The sequence below is a fragment of the Ursus arctos genome, unplaced genomic scaffold, assembly GCF_023065955.2.
Source record: "Ursus arctos isolate Adak ecotype North America unplaced genomic scaffold, UrsArc2.0 scaffold_27, whole genome shotgun sequence".
Taxonomy (NCBI): Eukaryota; Metazoa; Chordata; class Mammalia; order Carnivora; family Ursidae; genus Ursus; species Ursus arctos.
The window spans coordinates 36,689,333-36,714,409 of record NW_026622952.1 but is presented as its reverse complement, the minus strand read 5'-3'; the positions used below and the strand labels follow the sequence as shown (position 1 = coordinate 36,714,409).

The following is a 25,077-nucleotide window of genomic DNA, read 5'->3' as shown; positions in this document are numbered from 1 at the left end:
TTTTTTTCTTGTCATCAATCGTGAATTCATTCTCACTGCCTCCCTAAATCAGAAAAAAGACAAAAGGCTAAGTGCACGGTGATATCACGGAGACTGGCTGGCTATCTACTGCTGTAGCTTCCATACGATTCTGGAGCATCTTCAACCCACAAGACATAGAGGATGAAGAGCAGATTTGCTAAATGATAGTGACATAACAGCAAATGAACACAACTTAGGGATTTCAACGGAATGCGCTCTCCTGTCTTTTTACTCCGAGATGGTTTATGAGCATTCCTTTGCTCTTTTCCTATTTAGTTTTTGTAAATAACACACAATCTCTCGGTAATTTTCTGTTGCTCTTTTGAATTCCTAGATGACCCCATCATCTGCCCAGTCTTCCCAAGTGTCACCCTGGATCCCCTCTCTCCCAAAGATCTCAAAGTCCTACCCCTGCCACTCCAGTCTTCTGGCCCACAGTGTGTCCATTGCCTGCATGACGGGGACAGCCACCCAATTAGTCTCCCTAATGCTCCTCAAGTATCCTTAAAGCAAAATCCAAATTTTTTCATGTAATTTCCAAAAAACCTTGTGATCTGGCCCCCGCTGACCTTTCCAGCCTCACGTCTCTTCCTGCCCTTCCTGCCAACCCACCATATTCCAGGTAGACAGACAGCCTTCAATGCCTGCCTACCTGGACTTGTGCACAGGCCGTTCATCTGCTGGGAAAGCTCTCTCTCCTTCCCATCTCAAGTGCAGCCTTGTCTGTTTTCAGGACATCATGGCTGATGCCTCCACCCCGGGCGCAAAGCTCTCCTGTTGTGTGCCTACAGCATGTGGCATTTCCTCCTCACATGCTGAATTCTAATGGCCTGTTTACTTGTCTGTGTCCCTCATTAAAGCACCTGCAAGGCAGAGACCATGTCTAGCACACCTGTTGTGTCTCCAGCACCCAGCACAATGCCTGGCACATGGCAGGTGTTCAGTGAATAGTTGTTGAACGAATAAGTGAATGAATGAATATAGGTTTTACCCTTGCAGTTAGTAGGTAAAATTGGTGAGGCTGAATCCCTGTTTTGTGCCTCCTCGGTGGAGTCTATACACTCCTAGCAACGAAAGGCACAGTGGGTCTCCATCACAGCACGCACAATGGTAACTATGGTTCACTAATTCCCTGATTTCCTGGAGTACACAGTGGACAGAGGAGGCCATACTGCTCGAATAAATGTCCTTCCCCAGACTCTGGCCAAAGGGATCCCCTTCTTCCTTAGGAATCAATGGAATAAGTGTTCATGGTTTTAGCAGGGAAGTAAAGGTCAATGCAATTTTTTGAAGCATGTAGATGTTTATTTGACTATAAATTTGAAAACACTGATTAAAGGGGTCTAATGTTTGATCTACAAAAGTACTTTGCAATTACCAAGAATTTATCTTTAACGGACTTGAGCCACCATGTAGGCCATGAGGCAATCATACAAACTCTCTGCTGAGATTATATTAATAATAACTTTACATCCCATCTGGATTGGATATATTTATAGGTGAGCCACAATTAAATTACATTAAATTAAATTAAATTAAGCACTTACTCAGGACCTCTCTACATATGAAAAAATGAAAATAATATGAAGACATTACTTTCTCTACAATAACTAAAACATAGCACATAATGATAAAAGCAGAAAGAAAGAATCATCGAAAGCACAGTGCAGAGTTGAAATGCAATTGAAACCCACAATGAACTTACACTTCTTTATCAATGAAGAGCATCAAAGCTTAACGTATAAAAATTTGGGAAGTCTCATCTGGTGGCTTGAACCCAGCTGACAATATGTATATCATTTATTGCAGAACCACTATAAATATAAAACATAGTAGCAAATACCATTAAAGCTTTAAACTCTAATGAGCATAAATTTTAAAGAACTAAGTTACGTTGGCACTTCTCTTTGGAACAACATATAGAAATTACATGCCTGCGATGAGAATACTGAGAATAGTAGAATTTCTCTAACCTCAAAAGCAACTATATGCTTTAAAATTGTAGAAAACATAAAAACTTTAAAAATGGTTCACCCTTGGTTGCCTTTAAATAAGAATCCTGTCTCATTTGTAGTGTTAGCTTTTCTCAAACACCTCCTCTTGCACTGATACACATTTGTTTTCAGCACGGATTTGCTGGGTTTTTCAAAATGAGAAGAGAACAAAAAAGATTAGAAAAAATGTGCAACAGTGCATCTGCTTTTTTGTTTTTTTATGAGCAATTAGAGTAACGTGTAATCATGCTTCCTAAGTGAGTTTCGGAGTGTTCACATTGGTGTCAAACAACTCGAAGGAACTTTCAAGTTCTGCACGGAAAGTGCTGATTTAGTGAGATTATGAGTGTGTATGTATGTCTGTTGGCTGACCCTGTGTATATGTATTACTGACTTTTGTGAGGCTTCTGTGTACCTTAGCAGTGGCTCTAGATTGCTACGTAATACATATCATTGTTGCATAACTAAAGGGATTCAATAGGTAAAGCACAGTGAAAAGAAAATTCTAGTTCTGCCGCTTGTATTTCTTTACCATAAAGGCTGTCCTCAAATGTATGCCTTTCATTAAGTTCCAAAGTTATAGATAATTACCAAAGATCATTGTTTGGGGCATCCTCTCTGCCAATCTCTATTGGCATGGATTCTAGATAGTGGCCCACTGAGACTATAAATTAAATTTTTAATCTACAATCACAATTCATGAAAAACTATCATTCTAAGTTATGGTGCAGGATGGTAGATATTCTTTTCTGCATTCTATCATAGAAATATATTTCTATACATCAGGATTTCATGTATCTGTTTGTTATATATTTTCTTAAGGTGGAAGTCAAAGTGAAGTTGTAACCGCTGGTAAATATACTTATTTGTTTAGTAAATTTGCTGCCCTCTGCTGTTCAAAATATTTTTTAAACAAATTTGTTTCCTCTAAGAAATTTCTATCTCCCTTTAAAAACAGAATACTATATGGGAAAGCAGAATTATAAAATCACGAATTAGTAATATTATTAGGTATATAATATCAAAAACAATGAGATTTGAAAGAACCAAAGATTCTTTTTCTTGTGGATGAAGTACTAGGCCTCTATAGACAGAACAAAAACTACCAGAAAATTCTCTCTAATGTCAGGGTGCCTGGGTGTGTCAGTCAGTTAAGCGGCTGCCTTTGGCTCAGGTCATGAGCTAAGGTCTGGGATTGAGCGTGCATCGGGCTCCCTGTTCAGCTGGGAGTCTGTTTCTCCCTCTGGCCCTCCCTGCCCTGCCCCACTCCGCTCATGTTCTCTCTCTCTCAAATAAATAAATTTAAAAATTTAAAAAGAAAAAAAGAGAAAATTCTCTCTAATGCGATTACCCTAAAACTCAGCTCCAGTAGAACTATTCCATAAAATATTCATATCCTACCGCCATCATCTAAATGATAACTGGAGAAAAACAACTTTTTGGTAAGACCAAAATCTCAATTAGTACTTTTATACTATTGAATAAATTGTAAATTGAATCAAGTTTTCTGCAACATTTCCTGTAGTAATTACAGGATATTCTCCACAACATTATAATAGTAAAGCAAAATAATAGTTTAAAAGAAGGAAAAGAGCAATCTCGATACCAGCATGCCATTGGGGGGGGGGGGTGTACACGTGTGTGTTTTCTTCCTATGCTCATCCAGACACAGGCTTTGTGATATCATTTAAAGCCTGTACAAGCACATGGTCACATTCAGCTTTCATCACCCACCATCCCGCCATGAACACTCCCCAGAGTTACTACACGCTCTTTACCATTATGATCACCACATATTTTGGATAACTTAGGCCCTTTCACTATTTTGTTATGATGCCTCAAATTTTCCTATCACTGTCTGTAGCTACCATTATAATCTCCTATTATAAAATATTGAAATAAAAAGCTCATCTCTAAAAATACTCTGGATATAATTGATTATTGCATACAGACTGTATTCTATTAACAAAATGGGAATTCAAAAAGGCTGAATCAGTCTCATCAGGCGCGTATCATGTAAAAGCATTCAGGATATTGTTGGGTAAAGTAAATGCTCCCTGTCTGTTTTTTTCCATTACGAAAGAAATTGTATGTATTTTTCAAGTTGTTTATATTAACACTCCTCATTTTTCTATCTTAAATACAATATTCAGAAACCACCGGGGGGGGGGGGAGCAACTCAACTACAAAAATTGGCTTTTTCTCTGAATTACAGTGTCTACAAAACCAGAGTGGGATTCTCTTGCTCACCCTCTCCCCACACTAAGCCAGCTACAGTAGTGTGAGACCCCAATCCCCTCCAAATCCCCTTCTCCAGCTGAAGGTAGACAGGTAGAAGGTGATTTTTGGGGTGGTAGCTCATAAAATGTGATCACTCCTCACTTTCTGGGAGGCTCCTTGTCTTCACATCTTTTCAGGGGTCCAGACCATTCCTAAGTTATTGTGTCTCCCCAGGGATACCTTACTTTTCTGAAACATTTCCTCCTGCTAACTGGTGTCCTCTTCGTTCCATGGAGAACTTCCATCTAATGAATCAGTGTTTCCTTCACCCCTCTTTCTTACAGCCCCCTCTCCCAACAACTCCGACACCTGCTCCAAGGGAACCTGGCGGGAAGCCTCTTTCTGTTTCACCGTATGGAGAAGTAACCGGTAGCCCCTCCCCTCCGCCCAGGACTGGCCTCCCCATACCAAGCCCGTGCACCCCGGGTCTTTCCCCCACCTGGGTGAGCTCCTTCCTTCATTACCTTTTCTAATGCCCTTTGGGAAACTTGGGGGTAGCCCTTGCTCTCCAGAGGCTAAGGGGAAAATCAGAGTCTAGCTACTCACCCCCGCCCCTTGCTGCCCCTTTCTTTCTCAACTAGACCCCAGGTTCTTCATGCCAATTGACCCCTAATAGCCTCCCAGCACCTCTCACTCCTCCCCCGACCTCTCTTCCCACCTTCTCCCTCCCCCTCTCCGCCAGGCTCTCCATATATCTGCACCCAAGCCAACTGTCTGCAGAATGCAGCCTTACATGCTGGGATCAATGAGGGCAGGGGCGGTGGAGTGACTCACCCAGATGAGCTACTTAGTGACTAAGTTGAGTCTATTTTAACTTTAATGGGCTAACTTTAGCCTATTTCTGGTGTGCTATCCATGCTCGCTCTGGCTCTCGCAGAGTTTTTCATAGTTTCTGCATCAAAGCTAAGGGGCAAACTCAAAAAAGAAGACAGAGGTAGGCAGAGAGAGTGACTAGGGGCCTAGGTGATGCCATGGAAGCTCATCTTCATGTCCTAATTTTACTCATTTTACTTTACGTCCTTTGTTCTCTCCTGCTGAGATTTGTTGGATGAGAGTTGGTGCATGTTTGCGTGCGAATGCGCGTGCGTGTTTTTCATACCACACGGCGTTTCCCTCACTCAGCTCAGTGTGCCTTTTCCTTCCCTTTTCCTTCACATCTGCTCCAGACTGATCGCATAAATCCAGATGACATAGAGTTAGAAAATGAGCCCTGGTATAAATTCTTTTCAGAACTGGAGTTTGGACGCCCGGTAAGTGAGGCTAGACTATTAATTTAAGAAAATTAGGAGAATGTTGTTTGATTTATGAAACATACCTTTATCAGAAGAGCTAGGTGTCCTTTACAGAACAAAAGCTGAATGTATACTGTATAGACAAACTGGGTACAGCTGAGCCCACATCTACTTCCGTACCAAATGGTTAAACCTGCTCAGACACTTCCTATGTACTTTTCCTTTACCACGCATCATGCATTAGGATGATGGTATCTAAACAAATTCAAAATGATCTTGAGATAGTTTCTGTCCTAGAATATTCAGATGATTGTTAGAGGTTTATAGAAGATTTATAGTTGTTTACAGTCCATTTTGGTCTAGTTCAATCGGGAGAAGTAACGTGACATTTATAATAATAATTACTATTATTATAGCTCCCATTTGCTGAAGAACTACCAAGCACTGGCGAGCGCAGGGTTCTGAACTCATCATCTCAGTGAGTTCTCTGGAGATGCCTCCAATAAGAAGAAACCAGAGACCAGAGAGGTTAAGTAGTTTGCACAGGATAGTAAGTGGTAGAGTCAGAAGTTAAACCCAGGCCTATCGAACACACCAAAAATCTCTGGGCAATTCCCACAATAATACATGTCGGTATACTCCACTATAAAATACCTCATTTACTCTTAAGGATATAAGGAAAGAGAAAAATAAAGAAATCCTATGGACCTTGATTTCTAGTTTTATGCTAGTGAAACATCTTGTCTCCTTACGAGAATTGCTTAGTCTGTTTGGGGTAAAGAATCAACTCAAGCCCTAAATAACAATTTCCTTTATTAAAAGTTTCATTTGGGAACTCTACCTACCAATAGCTGTACATTTGATACGCGTCAGTTACATATTTTTTATACTCTTACTGATGTTTCTGAATTTTAGATTCTTAAAGAACAGAACAATTCCACTGCACAGAACTTTGTTGAAGATCAAAGAGTGTAATCTTTCTTTTACCATATCAGACACTGATTTATATACTCATATAAACTGACCATATATTGGATACTGGGTGGTTATAGCTGTCCGTCTCGTCCATTAAAATGCAAAGGACACTTGGTTAGATTCCTTATCTTATTGAACTGGATCAAAAGTGACTGTAAATGAATATAGACCAAAGAATTTTTCCTCAAATTTCTATAACTACTAGGAAAAGCATTTTCTCTCATTTTTCCCCCTAATTTGTATACAAGTATTTACATAAATGCAATTTATTTTAGAGGGAAAAAAATCCTCTAGCTTTATTTTGTATGTATTGTTATTATCAATTACATGGTTTGTAGGGACTAAACCAATTTCTGTTTGAGCCTAAATTATCAGCATTTTTCTATAATCATTTTCAGCCCCACATGGAAACTCACCAGCATGCTCTCCACCTGCTCCTTTAATGTGTCTTTAATATACCTTGCATTCCTTTGTGGCTAGAGACGATGGGTGCTCATTTTGATCTGATGCAATGAGTTTATAAATATACTAATCCCATCACTAGTAATTTTGCCCAGTGCTTGAGAATATTTATGAACATTGCACTCTTCCTCCTAGGCCACCCCCATTTGGCTCCATTCGTGCACTCTTTATGTGTGTCTGATGCTATCAGCACTCAATTTCTAACTGTTGTCACCTTTTCCACATGTCCATTCCTTGCTGCCATTGACTCTCCTCCATTCCGTCTCTACACTTCTGCTTATGTGGTCCATCTACACCCAGCCTCCTAAAAAGGCTCTGGACTATGTTCAAGATCATTCTTCTGGTGTTTCCAATGAGGTAAAAACAAATTATTCTCTTTTTCAGATTTCTCTCTTAGCAGCTGTTACTGTGATTCTGAACCATCCGTGTTTTTAACAATTCACCATAGTGTCTAAGCTATTTTGGAAAATCTATCTTTGAATCATTGTGTTATATCATTGCTTAGACATTAATTATTCCAAAGTTGTTGTTGGCTCTTTCTGAAATGTAGGTGAAGAATCATTCCAGCCATAACTTTCCATTGAACTATTCAACACAGTCCTGGTATCCAGGAGTGTGACAATTAAAAATCAAAAGTAGCACTCTTAGTGCACATATCAACCATCTGTTTTGATTAGACTGTGTCAGATATTATGCAGAGTCATTTTATCATCATGCTTGGAGGTGCAGAATGACAGGTTCTTAATTACATGTTTATGGCCCACATATTCTTAAAATTTATGCAAGTCTTTCATTTTCCTAAATACAATTTGTGGATTTTAGCATCAGATAAAATCAAGATGAGGGCTGACAAACAACTGGGACACATGTCACAATTTCCCAGTTCCACACCCTTGACAGACATTACTAATCCTTCTCATTGCTATAATCCAGGCAGCCACTATAATAGATTATAACTGGCATATGAGATGAATTGCATTTGGTATCTCTATTTTAGAATGCTCACAACAATCTGCTAGGTAAAAAATTTATGCCAGGCAATGTCAAACTGTATTTGATTTAGTCAAAGAGAGTATGAAAAAGGAAGAAACAATCCAGAGTCAAAGCTTTTTATCCTGATTTCTGCAAAGAAAAAATGAAATTATTTTGGAAAGCAGATTTAAGACTTACTAGTTGACATAAGCAAAAGTGACAGTTTTGCTAAACATCAGCCTCCCTGTGGTAATTCTTAAAAGCAGCTAGAATGGGAGCAGAGTACATAAACTGGTTTTACACAGTAGTTTCTCTGTGGTCCTAAATATATATGAAAACAATAAATAACTTATCATCATCAAAAAGTCTTAACTGGTTAAATATGTACAACTAGAAAATAAAACTAATAAGACACCGATGCCTCAGGAAGTACTCTTGACATACAGTGGTGACAACTAGAATTATGGGCACAGTCTCAGCAGGAAATCTCCAACTTCCTGAAGCTTCACTTTGCAATTCTGAATTATGCATCAGAGGGCATGTTCACCCCCGAGAAGTAATCAAAATATTTATATACTCAATAAAAAGCAAAATAGAGTAATCAAGAACATTCTAGGTTATTGAATGCTTTTCTAAAGGCTTGTGCATTGTAGACAGGCATATGACATAAAGACAATCAAATACGACAAGCAATTCTATTCTGTATGTTATGTTACCTTCACATCTGAAGAAAAGGTATCATTTCAACATTCCAAGGGCCCAAGAATTTACTTGGGAATTCAATTTGGTCAGAAATTTTTCTGATATTTTGGTCAGATAGTTCTAGGATGTTTTTAAGGTGGTTCTTTGAGAACTGACAGAAAATTTAGAGATCACCATGTCCAACTCACTCATTTTTATGTCAAGAAAAGTAGAGCCCTACAATTTTTAAAAACTGTGTCCAAAATCACAAGGTAAGATGGTGGCAAGTTAAAAATAAAACATAGATCTCGTAGCCTTCACTTCCATGCCATTCCCTTTATACCACACTTCTTAGCATGTCCAAGAGATGTATTTAGAATTCAAATCTTTTAGAAACAAGTTATTTACTTAATACTATTCCTTGTTAACTATTTTTGTGACATAAGTTCCTAAACTACACTATAACTCTTGGGCTAAAGATATAGAAACTTAACTCTCTGCATTCCATATGTGCTGGTATTGGCAAAAAAGTCACATAGAATAGCACTTTGCTGGTGGTAAAACTAATTTGCCATTATCTCTTTGGAATTGAAAAGGAATATTGTATGATTCTGTAGCATATTAATTTCACATCGTGGTGTTTCAGAGTGTAAAAAAATATTCTGATGAGGTACTGGATTCTACCTTCAATATCCTTATGTAAAAGATTTCTGGTAAAATCTGTAATTGATTACACGTTACCTTAGCTACCCTTTATCAAGTGCAAGCATATGCCGCGAACAACATACTTTCTAATCCATAAAACTGAGAAACTGGCATTAATGAAGAACAATTCAGGACTTTTAAGCAAAGTTTAATCATATGATCACTTAGCAGAAGGAGTGATTCAGTGTCAATACTTTTTTTTAAATGAACTTCATTTAGGTATGTTAAAAAATGGTAATATATAAACTCAGTAGATCATAATAGGTAAAATAGGTTACCTCTTTTTTGGAGACGATTTCCATTTCAGAATGAGTATCATTCATTTAATTATCATAAAGTTTTTCTCTTAGTCATCTATCTGGATCTTTTACTATTTCCTTATAATTTAATATTGAACTTTTTCCTTTGACTATACATAAAATCACAAAATTGGTTTCAGTTTATTTTGGATTGTGGAAACCAGCACAAGGAGGAATCATTGTAGTTTCTTTGCCTAAATCTAAAACACAATTACTTTATCAGTGGAGAGCCTTCACTTCTTACGCTGTGTTTTATCCCACATTACAATTTTGTTTAGGCTCATTCCAAGCTTGCAATTCAAAATTTCTGATCACTCTAGGGAGATTACTCTAAGGATGTGCTGCAATTGACATTTTTTATATCAGCAATGGTTTGTGATTGGGTGTCCCACGAATGCTGTGAACCACACAAACAGCAGCGCTCTGAGGCTGTTTAATATTGCTCTTCAGCAAACATATAGAATTAATATTTCTACATCAGAATATAATTATCTGGTTTTATTTACTTGTTTGTTTTCCTTCTTATTTAGTACTTTTTTTTCACCTTCCCAGTGTCCAATTCAGAGTTCAGCAAGCTAAATGATCATGTATGTAAATTTATCAGATTAGTGGACTGAATCTTTTTCTTCTAATTTTATATCTGTTGAGAACCTAGGACTCTAAATATTTTCTAGGAATTACAAATACTAGAATATGCTTTTTCTGTCTAAAAGGAGGGAGGATATTCTCTAGCAGAAAGGTGCTTTTGTTTGCTTCTGGGCAAGATTCCATTCTCACTCAGTAAGATGGAATTAAATGAAAATATTAATTAACAGAACCAATTTTAGAGTTATGCATAAGAGGACTTGTCAGACTGATCTACATAAAGAATCTACATAAAGAATACTAATATTTTAATTGGTTAATTGGTGCTAATTTATAAGTAGAATATAAAGTTATAGAAATAGTTTTTAAAGTGTGGTTTCATTTCCACTAAGTAAGTTTTTAATACTCTGGTAAAATATTTCTACATGTTAGGAACTTAAGACAAAATCTGTCAAATCCTGCTTTTTTTTTTTTTTTGGCTGACATTTTTAAACTTTCATATGAAAGGACACTTTTAAACTAGAATTTCAGTTCTTCATTGGACCAAAGTTTGCAATAAATAACTGATCATCAAATATGCCTAAACCAAGTCTATATATATAATGTTATATATATGTGTGTGTGTGTGTGTGTAGTATTACACATATATACTTGTATATACATTTCCCTGTACATGCTAGACATCACACCACAACTACTTTCACTTATTTTCCAGTGTTATTTCATATACTCAAGAGCTCAATACAGATCCTCTCTTGCCTTAGATATTTCAGCATTTATTCCAGGCGATAGTCGTGGGGAGTGAAAACGTCATGTCTAATATTTTTGCCTAATATCTATTTCATTGTACTGTTCAGAATGGAGGAGTCTGAAAATAGTGTGTACTACAGGCATTTGTAATTATGTATCAATTTGTATTTTCTATTTTTCTTTATTCCTACAACCATGGAAAACCAAGAGTTGATTTTCTCATGAAAATGTTAAAAATCCACTTAAAAAAAAAAAGGTTATATTTTGCTTCATTAATCATTTATTTTAAACCAACCCTGAACTTAACTGAATAATGCCAGTCTGCACCTGATTTAAATACCAGGCAGTTTAGTTTCATTTCAAACCAAATTCTGTGGTATTATTAAAATGCCATGTCTTTGTTGACAGAGGAAAGATGTCTCAAGTTCTGCTTAAATGTTATGTTTTAAAGAGAACATCTGGCAATGTGATAAAAAAATTATAAAGAAGGTTTATGTTGTATAAGGGCTGAATGATAATTACAAATATTTTTTTAAATATCAAACCATTCCTTTATGCAGAAAATTTCTATTTACAGTCTATTTCCTACATGAATGAGTGGTTAATGACTTTTCTTTTCTCCCCCAGGCAATGTTTGGGCTGTGGATAATTTGAGTTAGAGAAATACAGTGTAATATAGCAAAAGAGAAAGTAGATAGGAAGAAAATAGAAATCAGGTTACATGTTTCCTCTTTGAAAGACATTTTATAATATTAAATTTTTATTTTGCCTTGGTAAAAATTTTCATGGAACTATTTTTCTATCTTAACAGGCCTCCTTGTATCAGTCCTCTATAGACAGAAGCCTGGAAAGACCCACTAGGTAAGAACATCATTACATCATGCGATCAGAATATTCTATACCAGTGGTTTCTTTTTCAATAGGACTACTCGGTGAAATAATAATGAGGATTATGTTATCCCTCATTATTATTTGGAGCACCATACTTTATGAAGTTGTTTTATTTTATTTTTGTATCATTTCATATGATCATATTCAAAAATTTATAAAAATTAAGTGAAATAATTCTGGATTCCTTTACCAAGAAATTCTTCCCTTCCCTGTCTCCTCTAAACCCAGTTTTCTTTTCTTTAAATGGCAATTATAAAATCTAATTTTCAATATTATTAGATAATACTTATGATAGTATATTTTTAAAGTATAAATTACTAGAAAATTTCTCAATTATGTTCTATACATATTTTTTCATTATATGCTCACCACACAAATCAGAAACATTGTTACTACCAATAAATAGGGGCTTCCTAGATACCAGACATTTTAAGTACATAAACATATTCAATTCTTAAGACACCACAATGAGTTAAGTACTATCCTCCCCACTTTATCTCTGAATAAACTAAACTTAGGTCCCATAACTTAGGAAGTTCACACAGTTGGCAAGGAGCAAAGACAAACTAGAACTGTACCAGAAAAACCTGGAACCACTAGTTCTAACTGTTCTAGGAGTCTGCCAAGTTAAGTTCTGTTGGTGGGCTTTAAATATCACACTTACTTTATAGCATGGCAGAAATTCAGACACAGTCCAATAGCAATAGTGAGTAATACAAATTCTCAGCCACATTGTACCATCAACAACAAATATTGATATAACATTAACTTGCCCCTCCATAGATTTCTGTCAATGTAAGTCAAAAACTTTATAAATAGGATCCTTTGTAAATTGAGTTCATGAGTGCCATCCAATGACATCAGTGTCACTAAGAAAAATGCTCCTCCAAGTCCTCCTTTTATATCTTTTACATCTATATGTGCTCCTAAAATGTTTGAATTTTAGAGTTCTAATCTGACCTGAATATCACTGGAAAGACACACAAACCCTCACATGACAGGATAGGGAGCAGAAACAGGTCTAGGAGAAGATGGGCGTCCTCTCTAGAAGAACACAGACAAATTCTGAGGTCTGGCCCCATCGCTATACTTGTAAAGTGTGCGTTCCATTCACTCATTTATGAAAGGGGATAACTGTGCGTCCCTCACAGGTTTGCTGTGCAGGCTACACCAGACAATAATGTCAGCAAAGCAAAAAAGCATATCGCTGGCTCATGGGAGCTGGAGGTGCTCTTACTGCTGTTGTTGATGTAATTTTCTGTAATGATTTGACAGGCGGCATGCTGGGTGGTGTGGTGTGCATCTCCCGTTCACTGGTGTTTGGCTTAAATGATACTGTATTCAGACCCAGACCATGATAAAACCTTCTGCCATTATAGACTGTTGACACCATTTCATACAACTGGGTGAAAGTCCCCTTTAATAGTTTGCTTGTTGGCCAGAGTATCAGTCATTTGTTATTTAAATAGGAAAACACCAGGGCTGCCTGGGTGGCTCAGTTGGTTAAGGGGCTGCCATTGGCTCAGGTCATGATCCCAGGGTCCTGAGATCAAGCCCCATGTCAGGCTCAGCCGGGAGTCTGCTTCTCCCTCTCCCTCCCCCACCCCCATTCGCGCTTTCTCTGATTTCTCTCTCAAACGAATAAATAAAATATTTAAAAAAAAAATAAATAGGAAAATGTTAGAATTTGAGTCTAAGGGTTTTCAAGCTATGAGTTGTAGGAAAAGCCAGAGGGAAACCTTGAGGTAAGAGAAATTTGTCTCACCAGCTGCCTTGCTTTTCGGAGTCTTTTCCTCCACTGCGGCATGCCATCTCTGGATATAGTCATGTCGTTGGAACTCTTCTTTGGAGAGAAAAGATACGTGACACAAATCACAACGCTGAATTGTCAGTCACAACATATTACACTAAATGGAGAATTTTTACTTTAAAACATGATGATCTTCCAAGAAACAAGGCAGAGGATCACAGGGCAAGAGAGGAAAAAATGAAACAAGAGGAAACCAGAGAGGGAGACAAACCATAAGAGACTCTTAATCTCAGGAAACAAACTGAGGGTTGCTGGAGGGGAAGGGGGTGGGGGGAGGGGGTGACTAGGTGATGGACTTTGGGGAGGGTATGTGTTGTGGTGAGCGCTGTGTGTTGTGTAAGACTGATGAATCACAGACCTGTACTCCTGAAACAAATAATATATTATATGTTAATAAAAAATGCAAAAATAAATAAATAAAAATACTTAAGGTCAGCACCTTCAAAAAATATATAAATAAATAAAAATAAAGCATGATTATAAACATATCCACACACACAAAAAAAACAGCACATGGATGTTTATAGCAGCTTTATTCATAACTGCCAAAACTTGAAGGGACCAGGATACCCTTCAATAACTGAACTGAGAAACACACTGATGCATGCATGTGATGGAACAGTATTCAGCAATAAAAAGAAATGAGCTATCGCACCACCAAAAGGCACGGAGAAATCTTAAAATCAGGATATTCAGCGGAAAACAGCCTTAATATCAACTACGGACTTTAATTACATTTATTAATAATGAATCAAGATGCTTCATCAGCCGTCACAAAGGTATCACAGTAATAGAAGATGTCACAATAGGAGAAACTGTGTGCACCAGGAAAGGGAGCATGTGAGAACTCTCTGTACTTCCCAATTAATTTTTCTGTAGACCCAAAACTTCTCTAAAAAGAAAAAAAATACAGTCTACGAATTTTTTTAAAGAGATGATTATAAAGAAATAATGTTTAATAGCAAGGAATGAATTCTTAGAACTGCAGTTTCGGGGCAGTGGGGGAAGAGTCATTGTGCTGTCACCAGTACCTTCGGAGTCACAGGTGCACCTCCTCCAACACCAGCCTAACGGAAGCCGATTCCTTCTTCTAGTTCTGCGAGCATGGCCAGCGACTTTAGGAAAAGGAGGAAGAGCGAGCCTGCGGTGGGGCAGCCCAGGGGCTTGGATCCGAGTGCGAGCAGGACTAGCCCGGGGCGAGTGGACCTCCCGGGACCAAGCGGCACCCTGACAAAGTCTTTCATCAGTTCTTCTCCTTCTTCCCCCTCAAGAGCAAAAGGTGAGCAATAGTAGATTAACATGTAAGCAATTTATGAGCTTAATTTTAAACTAGGGTGCTGTGTAAGAGCTGGTTCAGGATAACCATGCAGAGAGAGCCGGCATTTAAATACAGTATCTTGAATACAATAGAGCTTCAAACCAATAATTTATCTTTTTTACACAGACTAGATCGGGTTGGCGAGCCATGTGAGTGGCTCGATGGACTCTATCTTTTAGCATATTCATGCTTTTTCCTCCAAATACATCATTTGTGGGTTTTTCTTGAACAAATTCGAAGTATCTAACTTATTGTCAGGCTATTAAAAGATTACATTTATACATATTTGCATATTGTCAAAAATGTTCTAATGTTACTACAACTAGCAAAGTTAATCACATTTATAGAAGAGGAATTAGAAGTAGCAACAGAGAACATTATTGCCTAAAACACTTTGATTTTGGTTTGTTTTTTTTAATTACTTAGTTCTAGATAAAAATGTGTCTGACCTACAGAAGTTACTTCCTTAGTCATCTGTTCTGTATTTTGGTGAACGTTCATACAGACAGTAGAATATTATGGTGTTTGATTCAGAACATCCCACTAGTAAGAACTAACTGGTTTCAAGCCATACTTAGAAAATTTAGATATCACCAAGCCATTTTTCTGTATGGCCTGTCTCCTCTCCGGAAATTCGATGAGCTGTGTTGAGAAAGGGCAAGTCTTTCCTTTAGGTCTCTGAAAGACTGCTCAGTGCATTCTTGCCGTGCTAACCAGAACATTCCCAAGATGGAGACTGAGGCTTGAACCGGCATCTACAAGTGCCGGAGGCCATTGCACATTCGGGGCCCCACCACCTCCCCCAGTCTCCTGGGGTTGAAACAAAACGCAGAAGGAATCTGAAGTGTGTGAAGAACCCAAGCTCTAACAGAAGTTTCCATAATATAGCACAGATTCAGCTACACACATCAGACGTAAGTGCTGAATGTGTTGCCTTGTGGTAATTGAAGCTAAGCAGTAGCTGGTTTGTGTGCAGAAAACAGGCAGTTTGGATGACTGGACTCTGGATGGGGGGAGGCACTAGCCGTCTTCCGTGGCCTAGTCACACTATCCATACTACCGAACATTCAGAAGGAGTGAGCCCCTTTTATGACACCTTTCATCAAATTAACAGAGATACTTTGATCAGATTCTACTCATTTATGCAAATGAATGCCTTAAGATAATAAATAAGTCATGGAATACCATTGATTCATTACGCTTGGATAGCAACCAAAATTTAAAAGGTTTCTGATTAATTTGATAATTGCTTTTATCCCAGGGAGTGTTAAGTCAACTTCCTTTCCCCAATATTACACATCTACTCAATGTGCTTATCTACTTTTGGAAAATGTGGGTAAGATTGTAAGGCAGGAACTCTCAATAACGATATTTTCCTTCATGAGGTTCCCTTCTAAGAAGGAATTTTCCCATTAGATGTATTTTGGCCTTGCATTTATTAGTGAACTCAGCAGAGCAAAAGAAAAGTGTCTTTCCAAACATATTCTAAATTGAGGTCAGTTTTAGCTATTATCAAATTGCAAATTATTTTTAAAAAAAAAAAAAACCCTGGAAAAAAAAGCAAGATGCATTTACCTCTGATGGAAGTTTTATATTATATCCACTTATGAGAACCTGCCTCCTAAGAAGTTGAAAGTGGAGCAAGTAAAGAGGTAAATTTGTTTATTTAAAGAGGCTCCACTTGTTTTTTTTCTTGAAAAAATATTAGCAGCAATAGTGCACAGCATCTAGGTTTTGCAATTTTGGAAAGTACTTTGTCTTACTGCTTTTTCTATCTAATGTCCATGAAAAATTATTTGCTACAGTTATGGGAGTGGTATTTAAATGCAAATATAAATTACTCTTTACCTCTCTGTCATTATAAATCAAATGAGACTCAAATCCTGACCCTATTAAGTTGATTAAATCTATATCACTTTTGGCCTTAATTGTTCAACCCTTAAATGACTTATCAGGCCATGCTATTCCTTAGTCCTATTGTGCTTTTGGCACACCATGTTTGCCGAAAGATGTGCGAACACGATAAAAATAGGTAGATTAGCTACATTAATTTCTTTTTATACATGGTTTTGTTAACTCTAATATCTGCAAAGCTACCTTCATTGAAAAAGTATTACCTTGCTTTAGAATCAGGCTTTTCTCTCTAGAGTTAAAGCTATACTTATAACAATCGTGTCTAGACCCAACCATGCTAACTGCTTTCTCTTTGCTGTGCTGTCTGATGCTAAGTGACATGCTCTCCTCTTTGTGAACCTTTTAACTTCTCCAATGTCTCTCTTCCACCACGCTGCCCTGGATTAAAAGGTGGGGATGAGATATGTCCGCCCCTTTATGGTTACTCAGGGCTCAACGGCAACCCCTCCAATGAGTTAGATTACTGTAACGCTTACAGACAGCATTTGGATGTCCCTCGTGACTCACAGAGGGCCATTACTTTCAAGAATGGCTGGCAAATGGCCCGACAAAATGCAGAGATCTGGAGCAGCACTGAGGAAACGGTTTCCCCCAAAATCAAATCCCGTAGTTGTGACGACCTGCTAAATGACGACTGCGATAGCTTCCCTGACCCCAAAACCAAGTCAGAGAGTATGGGTTCTCTGTTATGTGAAGAGGACTCCAAGGAGAGCTGCCCTATAACGTGGGCTTCCCCCTACATCCAGGAGGGCCGCAGTAATGGCAGGTCAAGGCTCCGGCACAGGTCAGCCCATGACGCTCCAGGGTTCCTGAAAATGTACAAGAAAATGCACCGCATTAACCGCAAGGATTTGATGAATTCGGAGGTGATTTGCTCCGTAAAGTCGAGAATAATGCAGTACGAGAAGGAGCAGCAACACAAGGGCCTGCTCCATGGATGGAGCCAGTCCTCCACTGAGGAGGTGCCCAGGGACATGGTCCCCACCCGTATTTCCGAATTCGAAAAGTTGATTCAAAAGTCAAAATCCATGCCCAATTTAGGAGATGAAATGTTATCTCCCATAACCCTAGAACCTCAACAAAATGGTTTATGTCCCAAAAGGCGGTTTTCCATTGAGTCTTTGTTGGAGGAAGAAAATCAGAGTAGACACCCTTCTCACGTACAACGAAGCTACAAGCCTAAAACCCTGGTGCCGATTCATATTGAAGTCACCAGCGAGGAGCAACCGAGAGCTCACGTGGAGTTTTCCGACAGCGACCAAGACGGCGTTGTGTCTGACCACAGCGATTACATTCACGTAGAAGGATCGTCCTTTTGCAGTGAGAGTGACTTTGATCACTTTTCTTTCACATCCTCTGAAAGTTTTTATGGATCCAGCCACCATCACCACCACCATCACCACCACCATCACCGGCACCTCATCAGCTCCTGCAAAGGCAGATGCCCGGCCTCCTACACACGCTTTACCACAATGCTGAAACACGAGAGAGCTAAGCATGAAAGCGCCGAAGAGCCCAGGAGACAAGACGTGGACCCTGGCCTTTCTAAACTTGCATTTCTGGTCAGCCCCGTGCCTTTCCGGAGGAAAAAAAATGTGACTCCCAAAAAGCAGACTGAAAAGGCAAAATGTAAAGCGTCTGTATTTGAGGCTCTGGACTCTGCCCTTAAAGACATTTGTGACCAAATTAAAGCTGAGAAGAGAAGGGGAAGTTTGCCAGACAACAGTATCCTGCACCGTCTTATCAGTGAACTGCTGCCAGATATTCCTGAGAGGAACTCGTCACTTAGAGCTCTGAGGAGGAGCCCCATGCACCAGCCTTTCCACCCACTGCCTCAAGACGGTGCTATTCATTGCCCAGTGTACCAGAACGATTGTGGGAGAATGCCCCGCAGTGCCTCTTTCCAAGATGTGGACACCACCAACAACAACTACCACCACCAAGACCTTGAGAGTGCACGGAGTCTCCAAGGTGGATGAGCTTTTCTTTCCTTTTCCTTGTGGTGCAGACACCCACCATCCAGCTCTTTCACCTTCCATTCCTACCTCTCATCATTCCTAAGCTGTGAGACCACTTGGCATCATTATGTGTTTTGAAGCAAATGCTTGTTGTGCAAACATGTTCTACTGAATAGTCTCATTTGCCCATGTGATATTCGGGCTCCATGTGTGGCTTAAAGTGACCACCAATTCACAAAAATTTACTCATTCAAAATCAGAGGAAAACCATCTTGTAGCTTAACGTTAGGGCTGAAACCACTTACATCAAAACAACAAATTAAACTTATTTTACCAATTTAAAAGGATTCCAAGACAAAGACCATGATTGAGTATCAGTATCCTTAAGAGACTGACAACTCATTTTTTGTTGTAAAGTGAATCAAAACCAGTAATTTAACAAATAGCTTTTTCCTTAATTTTTATAGTAACTTTATGAAGTTATATTCATTCAATTAATAGTTTGCTTACATGCAATATAAAGACACTACTTCAAAACACTCAGGGAGCAAAACTGAAGTATGTAATATAGTAATTGATGGACGATGAAAAAAGATCAGAATTTGTTTAACGACTTTCTTTATTTAAAGGACACAATGGGATAAAATTTTTGTGAATGTATCTTTAAGCTATGTATATACAGAAGTCTCATCTCCATCACTCAGTGTATTTCATTTTCTCTGCCTTTCCATATCTTATTTTATTTGTTTTCTATTTCCAGTGAAAGAATCCTATATCAACATTTAAATTAGACCATGTAGGTTAAAAGTGACTCCCAAGTTCATTTCCATAGACGGATTATTACCTTGGAGTGGCAACACAAGGACAAACAACAGTTCAAATGCAGAGGACTTTTTTGAGATTTTTTGGGGTGCTTTGACATTTTCAGACAATTTTTATACAATTCTTTTTGTTAATTCTGAAAGTACATCTGTTTACTATGTAAATTTTAAGAAGCTGTAAAGAACATTCCATGATGAAATTTGGATTATCAACAGTCTTCTATGCATGGGACACTGCAAAGTGCTTTACACACATTATCTAATTAACACTGGCCTGAACCTAGGTGATACGTGTTATTACAAGAACTGTTTCACAGTTGAGACCCAGGGAAGACAAGAGATTTGACCAAAGTCATTTAGGGAGTAGGTAGGAGAAAACAGATCAAATTCCTAGTAATTCAGAATTTGTAGTATAGGATATAATCTCTATAGGCAAAAAAAAAAAAAGACAATTCAAATTTCACATTAATGTAATAGATGTGGCTCGAATGTTAGCTGCCATAGCACACGTTTGCTTATTTTATTAGTATTTATCTTTGCTTTCATTTATACTACACAACACGCTTCAAAAATAATAAATTAGAATTTTTTAAATCAATGCCTACAATTTGAAATTTTCACTGATTGAGACATGTTATAGTTTAAGTTTTTAATTAATTAGCTACCTTTTCTAGTTTTTCAGTATTAGACAATTCCAGTTATTCAATTAAGTAGATCAATAATAATCATCTCTAAATTTTATGCAGAGTACATTATTGAAACATGATTTGAGAGGGCTTCAAAATGCATTTAAATAAAATAAAATATTTACTTTCCCACTCTGTTTAGCCCAATAGAAAAAATAGTTTATATTCCAAGGATTAGCAAAAGTAATTTATAATTTAATGATCAGTATGAAAGACCTAGGATCATAAAAGTATATGAATTTAAAATGGAAAATATATGGCACATAATCCTCTCTCATTCTTGAAAATAACTGATTAAGTTTTACCTGAAATATTTGTGGCCATGCTACCTTACTAAACCTAAAGACTTTGGAATTCACAAATGAGAGAGAAGTAGACATTTATCCTTATATGTTGTCGCATAACTGATATCCCACCTGCTGTTGAGCAGACAATTCTTCCTTATAGTCAAAGCAGTCAAAATCTTTAAACAATGTTTTCCTCTTATGAATTGGCATTTTAAATTCCTTCATAACTGTATTTATTTTATTTTTAATGTTTCTCATTAACCAATATAACTAACTTCATTAAAGGCTAAGAGAAAGAATTTACTAATTTTGACCCAGTTATACTGGTAGAATTCTCTAACAAGATTACTGGGATACTTTTAGCCTCTAGTTACATTTCCACGTATGAATGTGTAAAGTGTGAGAACATTAAGAGATACTTGTAATCATAATTTTGTAATGTAATTATTTATACTTTGTTTTAAGGTGAACAGAAACAATTCAGTATTTCATAAGCAGTTTGGTAACCAATATGGTACTATCTGTTTAAAGAATTTATATCCCTTTGTTTCTTGGAATAAATATAGACTTTCTGATGAGATAGTTGAGCAAAAGGGAAGGCGAAAGATAAAAGCCTTTTAAGCCTTCAGATGACATCTTAAGATTCACTAAATGTTTAATGACGGGGCGGGGGGGGCAGCAAGAAGAGGTGGGGATGGACACATCCATTGTTCTGCGTCACCATACTTTCTTTTTTTTTTTTCTTTTTCATTACTGCACTCTTAAATTGTTCCACAAAATGTTTTAGTTCCTGTAAGCTGTTGCTATTTTCAAATTGCCCATCTTATATAGGCCCTATAGACTAATTATAAATTAGAGGCAAAGGGAATAGAAAGTATTAAATCTTTGAGATGAGAAATCCCTGCAACTATGAATCGTCTACACCGAGTGCTGCAGCATAACTACTCAGCAATGGAACAATTATATTTGTGATTAGAACCCTTCTGCCCCCTCGGACATTTTTCTCTCTTGAAATGCTCTGGCTTTGTGTCTTCTCTCACGACTTTGTAATGACCTATGAGTTTTTTACCCATGTCTTCCATTTTGGTGTCTCTCCAAATCTGAAGGAGAAAATAGTTGCCACCAGGGAAAATGGCTAAAAGGGTCAGCTTTTAATTAAGTGGATACTCACTCCGACCCCGTCCTTTCCCGTAGACCATGAGTCCCCTCGAAGTTACTCTTCCACCATGACTGACCTGGGGAGAAGTGCACCTCGGGAAAGAAGAGGAACTCCGGAAAAAGAGGTAGTGTGTTTAGTGCTGCTTGGGTCTTTTTTCTGCAGCGTATTTGGTAAAGCACTTGTCAGCCAAAGTGATGTCCCAAACCAGGAAAGAACCCAGATTAAGAACATAAAAATGACAGGAGAGAAACTAGAAATCGTTTCCCTGGAGCCTGAGCAAAGGACTCCAAGCAGGATGCCCTCCCAGCCTAGCTGCACATCTCCCCCAACGGCAGCCCGGTTTCGGCAGCGAGGCCTCTGTGAGTCTTGACCTGACACCCATGAATTAACAATGGTGCTTTGCTAGAGTCTTGAGCTGGGCTGCCCCACAGAGGAAGGAGATTTCCCTGTACAAATTTTCCCCACTGATGCAGGGCTGACCCCTAGGTCATCTGTGTTGCAAATCCATACAAATTCTACATAAATGATTTTTGCTGGCCTGCTTTTATTGGAGAACATCTCTGAAAAATCGCTGCTCCTAGGAACCACCTACCAACTAGCTCTCTGTCCACGGCCCTGGCTCAGGGCTGGAGTTCTGGTGCGTGGTATCTGGGAGCTGTTTGATGGCAGCTGAAAGCTGGTCTCGGACTGGCAGCCATTTCAGGAGAATCACTATGGGTGTCATCTATAGTCTAGCACCTGTGGGACCCGCAAAGAAGTCAGGAATGTTCCAGATTGCCTAAAGGTCACAGAATCACGAGGAAAGAGAGTGGGGTGAGGGGATTACTGGGAAGTGGAGAAGGAAGAGCTGGAGTGGCTAGCTGTGGGGTACAGGGTGATTGAAGGAGAGCATGTGTCTCATCTTAGCATGACGAAAGGGCTGGCGTACTGTGTGCTGAAGAGTCTCTGAGCCCTCCAGGGAATGCAAGAGGACCAAGCCTCTGCTTTGGGCCACTAACTAGCCTCCCAGTGAAACCTGGGCTAGTATTTCTCTGCTACTATGTTGAGAATTGTTTAGTAAAAGGGATGACAGCTTCCTTCATGACTTTTCCCATTCTTTTTATTACGATTCCGAAGGAGTTATGTCATTATACAGGACCTAGAGCAACTCACCCTCTGCAGTTATCCCAGGAAAAGCCAGAGTTATACCTGGGACAGACCCTATTCCAGCGTTCATCTTCCTTAGTTTCTAAGATGAAATAGGATATTCAGTGGTTATGATGAAAAAGTCATCTACTATCTTCCTGTTATTGCTTAACTACCTAAATGAAGGACTAATTGGTTGATTTATAAATTGCATAGAGGATTTGCATTATACATGTTTCATCATTCCTTGTGCTTTCATTTCCCTTTAATTCACATGAGATTGTTTTCTTGAAAAAAAATCCAAATTGTTAGTGTTAATTGTTTACCTTCCCTTTCAGAAACTGCCTGCAAAAGCTGTGTATGATTTTAAAGCTCAGACATCTAAGTAAGTAAGATAAGTGTTCATTATACGACTTAGGGTGGCTTTAAATACTTCAGTAATATTTAAGAGCTAAATATTGCAATGAGATGTATTACAAATAAGGTCAAAGTCCCAATTCAGCAATTGGCTGTAATTAGTGTTTTCTTCACAATTAACTGGGATAGGGTTAATTTTATCTTCATTTGAAGTTGAGTTGAGAAACATTGAGTTTTAAATGACACTAAACATGTCAGGGCACCATGAGTTCAAAAGGGTAAGAAAACAAAGTGATATTAAGAATCTTTGTTTCTAGAATTTTCGTGTCAAGAATGAAATAAAAGTAAAGTGTTGGGGAGTAATTAACACTGAGAGAATTTGATAACATTTATCTATCCAACTAGATCCAGGATAGTTTGTGGGGTAGAACAGTAGAACTCTGTACAAAGATTCCCATAACCAAATCTCCGTGTCTTAACACTCAAACTTTGAGTTGTGAGCAAAATTCTCCCCTATAGTTTTTTGATGTTGATGTTTTCATATTCTTATGTTGCAGTATTTTTTTTTTATACCTTTGTCCTTAGGATCTTGTTCATCAGATGGGCATGGGGTTAAGAAAGGCTAGCACTAAGCACATAAAGAGGCTTAAATAGGAGGGAGTCTTCCAGATCTGTCTTGGCCCATGTGTATAGACCTGATTTAAGAAACGTTGGTCTCCGTTAGAATTCAAGATATTGAAATCATTGGATATTGGCATTAAAATACCCTGTGTTGTTTAGACTGAACATACATAATAACAAAATATTCATAAAAACGTCTATTGTATTAATTAATATAATATTAATATTATAATTAATATGATAATTAATGGTTCTAGAAACTGTTTCTGTCATAAGACATACAAAAAATAAAATCACTCAGAATTTGGTAATACTGTTGAGATGGTGAATGTACGAAATAGGAAAATGCTATTTAGAAATTAAGATGGCTTAAATTTAGTGTTTAAAAAAATCCTGAAGAAAAGCTCACCCATCTTTTTTTTTTTATGAGATGAGAAACAACTGCCTTGTTTCTACTACACTCTAGTTCCTATTACTGCTCTTTGGATATGGTGTGACGATTTGTATGAATCATGCCAACTTTACAAAATAATGACACAGACCATGTAAATTTAATTTCCTCTTGTGACAAGCAATCAAAAGCTTTTTGAAATGTATGAAACCCTGAGGAATGACAGGGCATATAACACAGGAAAGGTATCCACCCTTTTTAAGAAAGCTTAATAAAAAACAAACTTAGGGAGAAGATGATATGCAGTGCTCAGGGAAGTGTTTGGGGTGTTAATTGTGTCGCTGGATTTTGTTTGCTCCAAGTGCCAAGCCTGACGCCATCCTCCAAGGCCATGTCCTCATTGCAAAAGCTCTGAGTTAGCAAAGGTTCAAGGCTTGTAAATGGCACAGCCTTTCTGAATGGTTGTCTGCACCACCCCCATCTTTCATGAAAATCTTCCTAGACCCATAAAATCGAATTGTGTAAGCCTTCAGAGAAGTCGATCCAATAATCACCCTTGGAAGCCATCCCCTATTTTTTGGGAAAAAGAAATTAAAAAATGTTTCCCACATACCATAAGTAAACTGCAGCTTAATCATATTCCTCTCATTCCATTCTCAGGAAATATAAAGAGCAGCCCCCAGTGTAGCTACTGTATTTGACAGAAAAATCGAGGTTATGGACGACTCAAGCAGCTTTAAAAGACTCCCACACCCAGAAGCACTGAATGTCCCAGAAGGGCTC

The 25,077-nt window shown here is 38.0% G+C and overlaps 1 protein-coding gene across 9 annotated transcripts in view; it reads left to right on the top strand.

Moving 5' to 3' along the window:
- The window catches only part of SORBS2 (sorbin and SH3 domain containing 2), a 176,299-nt gene that overhangs the window by 122,339 nt on the left and 28,883 nt on the right, over positions 1–25,077 (top strand). For 2 of the 9 annotated variants that reach the window (XM_048226386.2, XM_048226384.2), the window contains exons 12-16: positions 7,265–7,321; positions 11,768–11,817; positions 14,752–14,936; positions 21,836–21,924; positions 23,264–23,310. In XM_048226386.2, coding sequence (XP_048082343.1) covers positions 7,265–7,321; positions 11,768–11,817; positions 14,752–14,936; positions 21,836–21,924; positions 23,264–23,310 — 428 coding nt within the window. Of the gene's footprint in view, positions 1–4,579; positions 4,739–5,461; positions 5,546–7,264; positions 7,322–11,767; positions 11,818–14,751; positions 14,937–17,279; positions 18,861–21,835; positions 21,925–23,263; positions 23,311–25,077 lie in introns of all 9 variants that reach the window. The other 7 variants (XM_026508634.4, XM_044387622.3, XM_048226385.2 and 4 more) reach the window with 5 other exon arrangements.